Source organism: Leiobunum rupestre, chromosome 3 (assembly GCF_980474605.1).
Source record: "Leiobunum rupestre chromosome 3, qqLeiRupe1.1.hap1, whole genome shotgun sequence".
In the NCBI taxonomy this organism is placed as follows: domain Eukaryota; kingdom Metazoa; phylum Arthropoda; class Arachnida; order Opiliones; family Sclerosomatidae; genus Leiobunum; species Leiobunum rupestre.
The window spans coordinates 46,999,634-47,016,219 of record NC_143386.1 but is presented as its reverse complement, the minus strand read 5'-3'; the positions used below and the strand labels follow the sequence as shown (position 1 = coordinate 47,016,219).

The 16,586-nt window shown below is 37.1% G+C and overlaps 1 protein-coding gene and 3 non-coding genes across 4 annotated transcripts; all 4 read left to right on the top strand.

Moving 5' to 3' along the window:
- Nucleotides 1–419: 419 nt before the first annotated feature.
- On the top strand, nt 420–11,182 carry LOC149952036 (uncharacterized). Its single transcript, XM_090169710.1, has 2 exons — nt 420–500; nt 8,690–11,182. Exons 1-2 carry the CDS (start codon nt 420–422, stop codon nt 11,099–11,101), a joined length of 2,493 nt encoding a protein of 830 aa, XP_090025836.1. The 3' UTR covers nt 11,102–11,182.
- A 5,024-nt stretch (nt 11,183–16,206) lies between these two features.
- TRNAC-GCA (transfer RNA cysteine (anticodon GCA)) lies at nt 16,207–16,278 on the top strand. The gene has a single exon. It is a non-coding gene; the product is annotated as a tRNA-Cys (tRNA).
- A 75-nt stretch (nt 16,279–16,353) lies between these two features.
- Nucleotides 16,354–16,425, top strand: TRNAC-GCA (transfer RNA cysteine (anticodon GCA)). The gene has a single exon. It is a non-coding gene; the product is annotated as a tRNA-Cys (tRNA).
- A 75-nt stretch (nt 16,426–16,500) lies between these two features.
- TRNAC-GCA (transfer RNA cysteine (anticodon GCA)) lies at nt 16,501–16,572 on the top strand. The gene has a single exon. It is a non-coding gene; the product is annotated as a tRNA-Cys (tRNA).
- The last annotated feature ends 14 nt before the right edge of the window (nt 16,573–16,586 follow it).

The following is a 16,586-nucleotide window of genomic DNA, read 5'->3' as shown; positions in this document are numbered from 1 at the left end:
AATATAAGAAAATATAATATTAATAAAAACATATAAGAAAATATAATAGCAATAAAAAATATAAGAAAGTATAATATTAATAAAAAATATAATATCAATAAAAATATAAGAAATATAATATCAATAAAAAATATAATATCAATAAAAATATAAGAAATATAATATCAATAAAAAGTAAAAGAAAATATAATATCAATAAAAAAATATAAGAAGCTATAATATCAATAAAAAATATAAGAAACTATAATATCAATAAAAAGTATAAGAAAATATAATATCAATAAAAAATATAAGAAACTATAATATCCATAAAAAATAAATTAAAAATTAGCCTAAGGTACCAAAAACCAATGACATATTTGAGAGTAATTTTAATTTGAAAACGCTTCTTATAGTTGAAACGTTGGGCCGCTCTCATCATGTGGACTTGGTTCGGATCCGTTGGTCGGCGGAAGCAGCTCTGCGTGGTCGCATTTCTATCCGTCACATTCCTAGGACAGGTGAGACACCTTTTCATTTCTCAACACTAATCACCTCGCCAAAATCGCTTCGAAAGTTTATACACATTCTAAGTCTGAACAAAAATCGGTTACAAAATATTCAAATCATGTTGAAAGTCCCCAATCTTTCAGAAAATCGGTTACGAAATACCGAAATCAGGTTAAAAATCACCAAATCTGTACGAAAATCAGTGCCCAAATCTGGAAATCAGTTTGAAAGTACAAAAATTTGGATGAAATTCCGTTCTAAAATTTCGAAATCGGGTTGAAAATCCCAAAATCTAGAAGACAATCCGTTCTAAAATACGAAAATTAGGTGGAAAATCGCTAAATCCCCACAAAATAAGTTTCAAAATATTGAAATCAGGTTAAAAATCCCAAAATCCCCACAAAATGAGTTTCAAAATATTGAAAACAGGTTAAAACTCGCTAAATCCCCACAAAATAAGTTTCAAAATATTGAAAACAGGTTAAAAATCGCTAAATCCCCACAAAATAAGTTTCAAAATATTGAAATCCGGTTAAAAATCTCAAAATCCCCACAAAATAAGTTTCATAATATTGAAATCAGGTTAAAAATCCCAAAATCCCCACAAAATTAGTTTCAAAATATTAAAATCAGGTTAAAAATCCCAAAATCCCCACAATATAAGTTTCAAAATATTAAAATCAGGTTAAAAATCCCAAAATCCCCACAAAATTAGTTTCAAAATATTAAAATCAGGTTAAAAATCCCAAAATCCCCACAAAATTAGTTTAAAAATATTGAAATCCGGTTAAAAATCCCAAAATCCCCACAAAATAAGTTTCAAAATATTAAAATCAGGTTAAAAATCCCAAAATCCCCACAAAATAAGTTTCAAAATATTAAAATCAGGTTAAAAATCCCAAAATCCCCACAATATAAGTTTCAAAATATTAAAATCAGGTTAAAAATCCCAAAATCCCCACAAAATTAGTTTCAAAATATTAAAATCAGGTTAAAAATCCCAAAATCCCCACAAAATTAGTTTCAAAATATTAAAATCAGGTTAAAAATCCCAAAATCCCCACAATATAAGTTTCAAAATATTAAAATCAGGTTAAAAATCCCAAAATCCCCACAAAATTAGTTTCAAAATATTAAAATCAGGTTAAAAATCCCAAAATCCCCACAAAATTAGTTTCAAAATATTAAAATCAGGTTAAAAATCCCAAAATCCCCACAATATAAGTTTCAAAATATTAAAATCAGGTTAAAAATCCCAAAATCCCCACAAAATTAGTTTCAAAATATTAAAATCAGGTTAAAAATCCCAAAATCCCCACAAAATTAGTTTAAAAATATTGAAATCCGGTTAAAAATCCCAAAATCCCCACAAAATAAGTTTCAAAATATTAAAATCAGGTTAAAAATCCCAAAATCCCCACAATATAAGTTTCAAAATATTAAAATCAGGTTAAAAATCCCAAAATCCCCACAAAATTAGTTTCAAAATATTAAAATCAGGTTAAAAATCCCAAAATCCCCACAAAATTAGTTTAAAAATATTGAAATCCGGTTAAAAATCCCAAAATCCCCACAAAATAAGTTTCAAAATATTGAAATCCGGTTAAAAATCCCAAAATCCCCACAAAATAAGTTTCAAAATATTGAAATCCGGTTAAAAATCCCAAAATCCCCACAAAATAAGTTTCAAAATATTAAAATCAGGTTAAAAATCCCAAAATCCCCACAAAATTAGTTTAAAAATATTGAAATCCGGTTAAAAATCCCAAAATCCCCACAAAATTAGTTTCAAAATATTAAAATCAGGTTAAAAATCCCAAAATCCCCACAAAATTAGTTTAAAAATATTGAAATCCGGTTAAAAATCCCAAAATCCCCACAAAATAAGTTTCAAAATATTGAAATCCGGTTAAAAATCCCAAAATCCCCACAAAATAAGTTTCAAAATATTGAAATCCGGTTAAAAATCCCAAAATCCCCACAAAATAAGTTTCAAAATATTAAAATCAGGCTAAAAATCCCAAAATCCCCACAAAATTAGTTTAAAAATATTGAAATCCGGTTAAAAATCCCAAAATCCCCACAAAATTAGTTTCAAAATATTAAAATCAGGTTAAAAATCCCAAAATCCCCACAAAATAAGTTTCAAAATATTGAAATCCGGTTAAAAATCCCAAAATCCCCACAAAATAAGTTTCAAAATATTAAAATCAGGTTAAAAATCCCAAAATCCCCACAAAATTAGTTTAAAAATATTGAAATCCGGTTAAAAATCCCAAAATCCCCACAAAATTAGTTTCAAAATATTAAAATCAGGTTAAAAATCCCAAAATCCCCACAAAATAAGTTTAAAAATATTGAAATCCGGTTAAAAATCCCAAAATCCCCACAAAATTAGTTTCAAAATATTAAAATCAGGTTAAAAATCCCAAAATCCCCACAAAATTAGTTTAAAAATATTGAAATCCGGTTAAAAATCCCAAAATCCCCACAAAATTAGTTTCAAAATATTAAAATCAGGTTAAAAATCCCAAAATCCCCACAAAATTAGTTTAAAAATATTGAAATCCGGTTAAAAATCCCAAATTCCCCACAAAATAAGTTTCAAAATATTGAAATCCGGTTAAAAATCCCAAAATCCCCACAAAATAAGTTTCAAAATATTGAAATCCGGTTAAAAATCCCAAAATCCCCACAAAATAAGTTTCAAAATATTGAAATCCGGTTAAAAATCCCAAAATCCCCACAAAATAAGTTTCAAAATATTGAAATCCGGTTAAAAATCCCAAAATCCCCACAAAATAAGTTTCAAAATATTAAAATCAGGTTAAAAATCCCAAAATCCCCACAAAATTAGTTTAAAAATATTGAAATCCGGTTAAAAATCCCAAAATCCCCACAAAATTAGTTTCAAAATATTAAAATCAGGTTAAAAATCCCAAAATCCCCACAAAATAAGTTTAAAAATATTGAAATCCGGTTAAAAATCCCAAAATCCCCACAAAATAAGTTTCAAAATATTGAAATCCGGTTAAAAATCCCAAAATCCCCACAAAATAAGTTTCAAAATATTGAAATCCGGTTAAAAATCCCAAAATCCCCACAAAATAAGTTTCAAAATATTGAAATCCGGTTAAAAATCCCAAAATCCCCACAAAATAAGTTTCAAAATATTGAAATCAACCTAAAAGAACGGAAAAAAACGTCAAATTTATACTCTTAAATCTTAAAAATTGGATTTTCGAAATCAATTCAAGATTCTAAATCCCGTACGTAAAAATATGTACGTGTTACTTACGGGTGGTAAAAACCGAGGTCAAAACGCCTAAATTGTTTTCTTTAAATATGCACATTTTTTGCTGTTATTTTGCATAAACGGGAAGTAAGATTGTCCTTGAATATTGGCAAAAGGGGTAGCGGGTATTGACTCCTCAGGTCAGGATCATTATTGTTACTACACGCTCAATGGGTGTTTACCATTCGTAGCAACTAGGCGGAACTGAGACAAAAATTCAGACGTAATTCGTATTTAATTAGTAAAAAAGACACACTTTTTTCTGGTGAACGTGGCCAGCCAAATAGTAATTTTTATTTCGCCGCGTACACCTAGGAGCAACAAACACAAGGAGAACGCAGCTAGCCTTTAAACACACTAACGCAGTGTTGTGTACAAATTTCATTGGACGAACCTTTACGCTGAACGTTTCACGGAAAGGGGAAGACAATTTCCGAATTTTCCCCTTCCGACGGCAGAGCGTGCTAAAGCGTCTAACGAGCTAAAGCCTCTAACCAATGAAAAATGTACACAAGAAAATGCACGACTTTTGATGGTTTGTGTTATCCTTGTGCTGTGTTTGTTGGTCCTAGCGTACGCGAACTTAAACTTAAAGTAAAAGTTCATTTCCGATTTCGGAATCAACCAAGCGTAATAACAAAGAATCCTCAAGATAACAATTTGACCGTTAATAAAATTTTATTAGTCTTTTGAGTATATTTCGGTTTTAATTGGGAAAATGTCTAAAATTTGTTTGAACCAGAACCCCCTGGCCATCTATAGACTGGAGGGAGGGTTTCTAGTTTGCGATGTACCCCGTAATAGACGCGACATTGTTATTTTGAACGAAATGAGGATGGAGAAAACAATGGGTTCGTCTTCATCCGGTGTCCAGGTGCTTTCTTTGTCTGAACGGCCGAAGCATCTGCCCCATTTTAAAGTGAAGTAAGCACCTGAAGCTCTGGATTAACGGCTCGCGGGGCAAAAGCTAATGATGATATAACGGTTACTGCACGAGAAAAATTAATTTGGCTATCGGCTATCCGAATTTTTTCTGGCATCCGGGTTATATAGTCGAGCTTCAAAAGGTGCGTTCCTTAAAAATGGGACAATTTTGGAGGTTATGATTGCACCGTTTTATTTTAGGTGCTATTTTTTATTTAATCAAGGGTGTTGCGAGGCGATCGTTATCGTAGGTGTTATTTTTTTATTCTATAAAAGTATAATGGTTCAGATTTAAATCCAATGATTTATTAAAAGCAATGTTTTAAATCACCTCTAAAACTTATATATATATTTATGAAAATGTACAAAGTAGTTACTATAGTGATTCCAAATTGCGTTAGGTTTTATTGATATTAATTTACATTTTATGATAATGATGTAATAAAGTAATTATCTGGAAAAAATTGCAAAAAAATGTTTTAAAATAAAAAATATATCAGTTAAATTAAAAAAAAATTAAATATAAAAATACGATTTAAATCAAATACGTTGTTTTAAATCCTAACTAATTATATTGATAGACATTGATATTTAAATAAAACAATGAAATCCAGATTATTAGAAGCATATAAGTTATATATAACTATAGTGTACTTTCGGCATGCTCGCGCTGATTTTTCAAAATACTTAGTGATTTGCTAAAACTATGGCATCGGAAAAAAAGTATATATTTAAATAAATAAAAATCCTTACGTAGTTTATTTTCTGCATTTGATACCGTTAGTCAGGTAATACCGGGGGTAAATGTGTTTTATAGGGTGTGAGCTTCGGCGATTCAATTTTGAATTTTCCAACCACCTCCTTAGTTAGAAATAGGAATTAAAATTTCAATTTTAACTAGAGATTATTTGGTAAATTTATCTTACCAACTGAATTATTTCAATGACTAGCAAAATATTTACCTATTGTCTCCTACGTTTGACCGAAAGATCGACTAATTCAATTTGACGCAACACTAGTGATAAACGCGACCATTAAAAATATACCATTATAATTCTCTATACGTACCTATTATATAGAAAAGAGGGTTATTACAACAAATAGAAGGATGTTTAAATACGTGTTATACTGAGTAATTCCATCCCAGAAGCGCAAAAATCCTCTCAAATTCATCTCCAAATGATGAATCGAGACCGGTTAGGTATGGCCGTGTCCGCTTCTTAATAGGGTGTTATTCAACCTGACTTTTAAAATATTTCGGGGGAGGCTTCGCGAAAAAACTTGTTCTTCGAACAAACTCCCCAAAAACCGTTTTTACAATAGTTATCGAACAAGATTTAAACAGGGGCCGGGTAAATTCCACTCTAAAATTGAGCGTGTCCAAAAGTGGTCTTTGAACGTAGGTGGGTCCACGTCCTTTACCTATAGACCTACATTCATTTTCGACCTATTTATAAAATAACATCCGTAGGAGATAAACCTTAACTTCGATTTATTTAAACTCGTCGAAGAACCTTTTTTTCCGGGAAATAAAGCATTCGTTATTTTTAAACGTTTTACGCCCAGAAAGTATTGTTGTGATCACGAGATTAACAGCGTTATCTGATATCGGGGAATTCTTTCAAAACCAGTTGTTGGCGTCGAATCTCTTCTTTTGGCGTTTCGATATTGATGGCTTGATTCGCCGATATCCGGGTTTTGGACACTTTATCTCCAATCTCGGGGTGCTTGGTTCGCCCTCGGCTGACTCTTCGTGTGAAGCGACTGTCAATGGAATTAGGATTATATGTGACGCGTAAGAGGACCACCCGCTTACATTACTTTTTAGGACAATTAGACCATTCTATAAAATACTACTTATGTGGTTATTTACTTTTGTGTATAGAGAGGCACAAGGTTTGGCCTGACTTTTCATGAACCAGGGTGGCTCAAGAAAGGATTATCTGGCAAACCTGCTAACCTAGTTGTCTGGATAAATAGCGAATTTTTGATCAAAATCCTACTCATTTAACGGTTATAGTTTTATACAAACCATTATAAATAGTTAATTAACTATATCTCATTAATTTTGTAAATAGTTCAGTTAAGGACTTACTATATTTTAAAATATACTATCTTCACTTAGGCTACCTTAGCTATATTTTGAAAATCAACTTTATGGGTGACGCTTCAGAAAATACCAATTGGATAGGAATGAGCATAAGCTAAAATTTTAAAACCAAAGAATAAATAAGATTGTGAGTCCTACGGAAGTAGCGCTATGTGGTCTGTGTGAAAATATTTGCCCTGTTTAGCTAGGAATTTATAGAACGGTCAATTGTAGTGTCTGAGGCTATACTAAGCACTTCCATCACTTGGTTAAAATGTAGTATAATAACATGTCTTATTCTTTTAAAGATAATTTTTCACTAATCTGGATTATTTAATTACATACACTGGCGGATTTAGGTGTTCATAGGCACTTAGCTCTAGATTAGCTACTATCTATCTATCTATATTTCGTAGGCCCTAAAAGCTCGTTCGTAGGCCCTAGGCCCTAGGCACTGTGCCTAAAGTGCCTATATAGTAAATCCGGCACTGACCACATAAGTGGCTAGGAGCAAAGTGTTCTTTACGATTTGGTACTACGAGCTTTTTTTTACTGGGCAGACAAGATTTATAAAAATAACTGGAGCACTTTTAAAATTTAAAAATGCTTTCTTGGGTAAAATAATACCACATTATAAAATTGGCTGCTATAACCACTCGTCCGATTAAAACAGGTTTGGTCTTTTATTTATTTGGTGACAAAGTGTCATTAATCAAAGACATTTTTTGGCACACGTATGTGTGTTATTCTTAGGGTATCATCAGTTGGTTCAAATTATCTGTAAAGTGACATTTTCTTGTCAAAAAGGTTTACTGTAAAATACAATCAAGGGGTTGGACATTCACCAAAATCACAATACATTCTACAGAAAAATAAATTTAATAATTTTGAAATCATCTTGAAAATCGTGAAATCTGGTCTTAAAATCAACATGATAAAACGGAAATCAACGATAAAATGTCAAAATAATTTTTGAATTTTCTAAATCACAATTACATTTAAAATGCTGAACCAAAAATATTTGTATTTTCCTATCAATATCCCTGTAAAGGTATTTTAGCATCACATGTCGAATAGAATAAAGCGTTTACCATCAGTGAGTCAAACCATTAAATGGTCGATTAATTGTAACTTGCGAAACGGGAGGTACCATAAACGAGACGTAGAAGATTGATTTCCATTGATGATTCCTCGATGATCTTCAACAAACCATTAAGTTAGTAATGGTACGAGCAACCCAATAAAATATAGAACAAAACCCTATTTACATTTGGAGATTTAGGCGTCCGAAGGTGGCGTACGTGATCGGGGGAAGAAGGACCTCGATTGGTTCCGCTTCACTCGCCCAAGGAGAGAGCAATCCATCCATGGGCGCCGAGACAAACTTAATGGATACGCGTCGCCAATCTTAATCTACACCGCCCAAATAGAGCCGGAGATACCCCGGGCCAAATAGAGTGAAAAATGTGACGAAGGGGGTCACCTTCCGAGATAGAACTAGTCCCCCCTATCGTAATTCGCTATAGCTTCAATCGGTAACATTGAAAAAAATGTATCAAATGTCGACAAAATGATTCCGGGGCGATGGGAAACTAATTTTAGCCGGTGTTTTACTCCGACAACCTTGATCTTGAATCTAATTATAACCGGAATAACTGGCAGACATCGTTAGCAACCACGCTTCTTTTTTATAGAACGTGACAAGATTTACCAAAAAAGGGCCCGTTTCGAAGCGATTTTGGAGAGTTTAATTTTCCACTTCCCCATATCTACCCATCTCCTAATTGTATTTCGTATTTTTATCACATTGAAAAATTCCATATATTGTTTATTCATATTCTTTGAACTAGCTAAATAAAGCTTTTTTTTTACTATTTATTTACGTATTTTAGGTCTTGGCAGTTTTACCATTGGATGGGACGTGGGATCGGCAAGATAATTGGGTGGATGGACCTCCAAACAACAAGCCCAAAGTGACTAAGTTGGAGGTGGTCTGCGGGAAAACGCACATGACTGTCCAGTTGGAATTCGATCGCATTTTCAACGGGATCGTCTTCTCCAAGGGCAAACACAGCGAACACAATTGCGTCTACGTCGCCTCCAATTCCAACCGACAACGTTTCATCTTCGACGTCTTTTACGACGCCTGCGGTACCAAACCGGATCTGCACGGAAATTTCTACGAAAACACCGTGATTATACAATACGGTAGTGATATTATAGAAGCCTGGGACGAGGCCAAAAGGTTGCGTTGCGAGTGGCACGAAGCTTACGAGAAAGCCGCCGCCCAACCACCCCCGATCCGACTGGCCGATCTGGACGTGGTGGAGCTGAACTTCCAAGGCGACAATATCGACTGTTGGATGGAAATCCAGGAAGGCAAGGGTCCTTGGTCCAGGGAAGTGTCCGGATTGGTACCATTGGGCAGTCCCTTAACTATGGTAGTGGCCATCAACGACCAGGAGGGTCAGTTCGACATGAGGGTCAAGTCCTGTTTCGCTCACGACGGTCATAAAGCCCCGATTCAGTTGACGGACGAGTGGGGCTGCGTCATGCGTCCGAAGATGTTGAGTCCTTTCATAAAGGTGCGCGATTACAACGGCAGAGCTTCCGTCGTCTCTTATTCCCATTTCTTCGCTTTCAAATTCCCGGATACGATGGACGTTCATATCAACTGTAAAGTCGAAGTATGTCGCCACGGTTGTCCCGATAGCTGTCAGAAGACCGATTACAAGCCGTTGGACCTACCAGCGTCTGGAAGCGCTGATCCTCGTCATCCCGAGCTGCCAGCGAACGAGCTCAACGTAGTCCACGAGTCCAAGATAGTGACCGTCAAGGCCGGTTCTTCCAAGTACAAAACGGCGGCGTTGTCATCTTACCACTCTTCGCCGCCACCTCATCGTTATCCCGTAATAAATGAGGCTGACAATTACGTTCCACCATCGCCATTACCCCTTCTGGTTCCTAAGAAAGAGGGTATTAAATACGTTGCCAGCGAAATTAAGAATAATAACGGCGGTATCAGCGGTATTAAATTGGTGGCTGCCAAGGATGAGGATGTGGGAGAAGCCGATGTTGTGATTGAACATTCGGAGCATGATGAAGAACCGGTACCGAAACCCGAACCCACGCCAAAGCCGGACAAGGATAAGTTGATCGAGGACATTGGAATCAGTTTAGAAGAAGCAGTTCGTACCCAAGTGAAAGACCACCAGAAAGCGGAATCGATTAAAACATACCACGTTTACAACGAAAACGACGATGACCGCAATATCAAAGAATCCCATCCATCTAGGTTTAAATATCACCATAACGAACATCAACATCAACATCAACACGGCGACCAAATCGCCTATGGACAAAAATTGAGAGACGGATATCCGGGAGGCCACGATGTAGCGGCTTCGTCACTGGTCAAAGAGAAAGAGCACCATGAAATTTACATCCACCCAGTGGCTGAACCGGAACCCTCTTTCAAACCGATTATACGTTCCCACCCTCCCACGAAGGTCGAGTTCAGTCGCGACCATCATCACGGATTGCCCAGTATAAACCAGGAAGTTTACAGCCTGGGTAAAAACCCGAGATTGGAAGACAGTCAACAACCCAGAGGCCCGGCTCCACCAGGTTCAGTCGTTAATCTCTTCCAACAACAAGGTCCTCAGGGTCATCCGCAACAGGACAAGTCTATCGGACGACAACGGTTCATCCCTCCCGTTCTTTACAAGCCACCAAAGCCCCATTATCCGTATCCGATTCCTCAGTTCGTCCCTCCGAAACCTTTGTTTATTAACGTAGCCCAACGAGCCGATGGTGGCGTACCCGTACCTCATTTTCACGAAGGCCCTCCTCAAATTGAATTAAGGTCCTACCAAGGACCCAATGGTCCGGTTCGCGGTACCGAATTTGTTCAATTTCCTCAAGGTCCCAGGTCGATCCGTTTGCGTCGGTCAGCCGCGGATGGTCGGGAAATCGGTGTCCAGCAAGTCTATCACGCCGTGTCCTCCGTGGATTTGGCCTTCGAACCGAACGCGACCAGCGACCACGAACGAGTGTACTCCGGTAGAAGAGAGGAAATAGTCTATGGCGTATGTTTGCCCGTCGCCGGTTTCGCTGTCGGTTTGGGTATCTTGTTGTTCATAACTTTGGGTTCTCTGGTTGTTTGCGGTTACTTGGTGTATTTGTGGAAGCTTCAATTAATTAAGGCTTCCGGGCAAAATACTCTGAACGGCTTATCGGCCAAAGTTAAGAACGGTAGAATGGAACTCTTCTACCGGAGGGGCGTCATGAACGCTAAAAGTTAATTTATTTAAGAAAACTCGAAGTCAGAACTATTAACTGTTGGTGATATCAGATCTATCGTTATGGCATTTCATTTGGAAACAACGAACAGGTGCCATGTAAAGAAGATACTGTCAATTATTTATCATGCCATGCTATTTAAAAATATTATTTTTTTATTCTACAAGTGTAAGACTAAAATTAAGTTATTTAATATAATTGTTTTTATTGGTTATCTTGTGGTGTGAAACTGTAAATAAATTTATTATAAGAAGGTTTTTTTCTTTGACTCTTGCTTAATAATAATTTCAGAATAGGAATTTTGTAGATGGCGCTATCCAACATTAGGAGGCTTTTTAACAACGGCGCATGCTCAGTGGAAACATGGACCAAGAGTCTAAGGGGGACTTTAAAAATCACGTGTTAATACTGGGAATCGGGAAATCAATCATAATTTTAATTTTATTGGGACCAGACTTGGAAATAGTGGGAGTCCTGGGGCCAATGGCTCTTAAAACAATCAGGGGGCCCTTAAAATAAATCATTCGAAAGGGGGTTGCCGGCCATTGGGCCCCCAAATTTAATAAAAATATCTGTAAAAACATTTCCGGAAATTTGTTTTCACGCCGTCTCAGAAACGCTGTTTTCCTGCCCTAGTCGAGAGCGAAATCTAGAGTTAAAGTTAACGTTTTAAAATCTATAAATGTTTGCGTAAGTGACGTAACCAATTTTTATTCTCGTATTTTCCCTCCCTATTTTTAAATATTTCCCCCCATTTCAACCCCAGTGGCCCTCAATAAAAATAAACTTAAGGGGGGCCGGGAGACCGTAGGGCCCCCGTTAAAAATATCACGATTTCCAAGTCTGATTGGGACATACTTGGCATCGCTGTAGTCAGTGGCGTAAATAGCGTCCCCGCAGACCCCGCGGCGCGGGGGGCCCCCGAGAACTAAGGGGCCCCCAAACGTTTATGATTAAAATCAGTGCTATTTAAAAGGGCCCCGAGTCGTTTTTCGCGGGGGCCCCGGAGTTCCTAGTTACGCCACTGGCTGTAGTCGATCCAATTTTGCATACTTTCACGAAAATACCATGGAGTTAATATCCAAAATGCAACGTTTGTATTTAAGGTGACGCAATCCGCTTTCTAGATAACGATGGCACAGTTTTTAATTTCGAAGAGCTCAAAGAGGATATGGAGTGTTTTGAAAATTAAGCTTAGTAGTTAAAGCGAGGGGCTAACCACTCTTAGAAAGTCTGTACACCGGATTACGCTTAGATTAGCACTGAAAAAGGCAGGGACTTCAAAGATTACGCGCAATACCATTAGTACAGTCAAAGGTACGGCTCTGTACACCGATTACGCGGAGTGATCAGCCCCTCGAGTTAAAGCAACTGTCGGCAATATCATGGCCACCTGTATTATGATAAGGCCCTTGTTATTAGAGATGGCAATGAATCTATCTGATTCTTCGAAAAAACGACTTTACTGGAGAGCGTGCTGCCATCTGTTAATGGCACAGGAAGCTAAAATTAAGAACATCGAAACTATAACGTCGTCAGAGAACCATTGTAGAGTATAATTAGACGACTTATACTCTACTTACAATTGTTAGTAGACTTCAACCTAAATATATTGTTATAAATTACTATAATATAAGTTATTGTCGAAAATACAAATGAGTCAATCAACGCGAGGGGTACTTTTATGTCGCGCCTTTTGCGTCCAAATGTAGCTTAAGTATCTTGTTTTGGTTTCGGCGCTAGCGACATCTGTTGAAAAAAAGAGCTACTTCACGCTGAGCTGAGACTTTCTTTAAGGGGGCCAATAATTTAATTTGAAATCCACATTTCACATTCGCCCAAATTAGCACACCGATAGGATGATAAGAGTTTTCCCCAAGTTTACGCAGTGAGTAGCTTAGCTGAATTTTCTTTGAACGAATCGTCTCCCACTAACTAAGCTAGTAACGCTCTCGCGGAAGCCGCACGTGTCGTAATTTTGCATAAGGCGATAGGAATAGACGATTCTACAGAATTTTTCACCAGCGCTCTCGGAGGGGAAAACATATCTTTGTTCCATCATCGAATTTATAACTTTATATTTAGCGCAGTTTTCTTAACTGATCAGTAGATGGCGATAGTCGTCCGCCGTTGATAGAGCAGCGTTAGCAGCAACACAAGCTGCGCCGACAATTTTGTCTCGGTGGCAGCTTTAGGGTAATTTAATCAGCGGCGGCAGCGTTTGCGGCTTGCCGGCGTAAGCATTAAAAATAAGTTTAGGAATATAAAAAGTTATTCTAAAAAAGTTACCAGTGCTACTCTTTATATACCTTAGAAATTAAGTTTGGGCCAAATTTTTAAAACTATAAACACTAATTTTATTAATAATTTCAATTTATTTAACACTAGTTTTGTTTTGAAAAGTAGATGAGTCCATTATGAAAAGGGATAATAAAGCTAAACCCTAAACCAATTTGAAGAAATTTAAAAACTTACTAATAGCTCGTACCGATCGGTCTTCGAGCCAACAAAAAGGCGCGAAACTCGGACCAAATAGGTCTTCGAGTGAAAAACTAAATTAAATTAAATGAAATAGCCAGAAATTCTAGCAACGGACTAATCTACGTATTCGCTAATTTTATCATCCTTAACAATGCAGTCCATAGGTGGTTCCTTTTAACTTAACATTTCGTAATTTTTTTGTCACTTAGAAGTTAGACGTAAACTACAGTAAACATTCCTTCAATCAACAGTACAAGAAATACATGAACCGAAATTATCAACGACCTCCTTTTTATTGCGGGACATTTTTCCATAGTACAAGGAGAGGGAGGCAATAAAAACCGAACTGATTTACTTCGACATCTAGTAAGAGGAAAGATCAATAGCCAGGTGGCGTACTCAAATAGCCTTGGTGAAATCGGGAGATGTTGAATTTCGAGGGGGGTTTTCTCCTCCTTACTAAATAGAGGGGGGAATGGGAACTTGCGTCCCGTGTTAGAGGAATAGGACAGTGATAATTTCGGTTCATATATTTCTGACAGTACGAAAAGTTTCATGTTTTTGGTGTTAAAGACAAGTTGGCCAAAGTATTCCATGCTTGGCTGAAAATTTTACCCAGTGTTTTAATTTTTAATTACACGCAAAATTTATCTCCTTTATCAAGCTCGTTTAATATAAAATCGGAATTTTCGCTGCTTGTAGATTCATGGCCATAGCTGTATCTTCTACAAAACACTCGTTATATTAATAATAATAATCAGGTAGGCTAATACCCAAGGCACGATCTTAGGCCTAAGTCATCAAGCGACTTTTAAAGCCATTAATTCAGGCGGACGGGTTACAATGCGTAGGAGGGTGGAGGCCACCTAGGAGCAACAAACATAGTACCCCACAAAAGGCGAACGCAACCCGTCAAAAGTCGGGCATTTTCTTGCGTACAGTTTTCATTGGTTAGAGGCTTTAGCCTTTAGTGCCTGCTACCGTCGGAAGGGAAAAATTCGGAAATTGTCTTCCCCCTTTCCTGAAAACGTTCAGCGTAAAGGTTCGTCCAATGAAATATGTACACAACAACGCGTTCTCCTTGTGTTTGTTGCTCCTAGATGCCACGCGAGCCAACAGCTTCCTACACTTACTATTACCGTTAACGTCTACAAGTTTTTATGGAAAGTGGAAGCCCCTCTAACCAGTGCGGATAGAATTTGCAACCTCAACGCAGGAGTTGTTCCGAGTTTTCACCTATGCGGTGTAGTGGAAGCGCATGATAATAAATTGTTCGGTGTCATACCACTCTGAAAATTGAAACACCCTGATCTATACTATACAATAGTGAAAATATTTTTCAAAAATTCCTATAGAGTATGGCTCTGTAGCTTTGAGTTATGACCGCGATTTTGAGGGCGGTTTTTTATCTACAGGAAAAACATGGGTGGCGTCGACATACGTCACGCCGATATTACTCTATTGGTTCGGTTTTTATCCCGGCAGACGTTGTCCTGCCAGTGTATATTTGTTTGTTAATGTGGAAAAATGAAAGATAACTCATACTGATATGGTTTCATTTTTACCTCTCCGAGGGGACAAAGTCCCCTAGGAGGGGTTATACAACCACCGTGTCTATCTGTAGGTCTGTGGGTCTGTCTGTCAGGCCTGCGAAAGCGTTCGCATTTTCGGTGCAAAGTGTAATCACTGCGTACGCAGTTTCTCGAGATCTCTGCGTTCGCAGTTTCTCGAAGGGTTGGCAAAACCACCGTGTGACGGTGAGCGTTAACGGATTAATTTGCGGTTTGGTTTGGATGGTGTTTTTTCGCTCACCGTCGTGACGGTTTGGTGTATTACGTTTTTGTAATGTTTATGCGTAGGTTGTGAGTGTTGAATTTGTTGTGTTTGTGTTCTGATGGTTGTGCATGTTGAGTCTGTGGTGTTTATATGGGCGTTTTCTCTCCAACTTCTTCTTAATGACTTTGGGACGGACCGTAAAGTAATTCTTAAATCTGGATATAGACCCTCTTCCAATTTTTGGGCGTTTTTTTATAACTATTTGGTTTTGTTTACGCCGGTTCATGAAAATATTTTTAATACTTAAGATAGATTTCCATGACAACTACTATTAGCATATGTAACATAATTACTCATAAGTATGCCATTAGCTCTATTTCTTCACTAACGGTTTGTTTCACAAATATTGCGTCATCCGTACCCTACGTAATATTTGACGTCATATTTGACGCCATCGAATGTCAAATGCCGATAATGTCGTCGCCCAATTAGCTCTACGTCTGATAAACCGACGGCCATTATTTTAGTAAACAAAACGGTTTGAACAACCAAGGCTTAGGAGCTAAAACGAACTACAATTTAGTGTCAAGTTCTGTTAATGTAATTAATTTGCAAATTAATGAAGTTTTCGGAGACTCACGATTTAAAATAAATTTGCATTGTCAAATAAAAGAAGCAGGTTTATTAGAAAAAATAGTTGAAATTCAGGTTGAGCTTTTCTGACGCATCTACAAGGTTGGAATCTTTGCAGATTCTTTTGGGCCTAGGCCTAACTCTTCTAGGCTTGATATGGGTTTTATTTTCCAATGACTAAAATAATATCGAAAACATCGTGGACACGTGTTTACATGGGGGAATAGCTCAGTGGTAGAGCATTCGACTGCAGATCGAGAGGTCCTTGGTTCAAACCCGAGTTCCCCCTTCCAGGCAGTTCTTCGGTTTAATATTTTCCAATGACTAAAATAATATCGAAAACATCGTCGACACGTGTTTACGTGGGGGAATAGCTCAGTGGTAGAGCATTCAACTGCAGATCGAGAGGTCCTTGGTTCAAACCCGAGTTCCCCCTTCCAGGCAGTTCTTTGGTTTAATATTTTCCAATGACTAAAATAATATCGAAAACATCGTCGACACGTGTTTACGTGGGGGAATAGCTCAGTGGTAGAGCATTCGACTGCAGATCGAGAGGTCCTTGGTTCAAACCCGAGTTCCCCCTTCCAGACAGTTCTT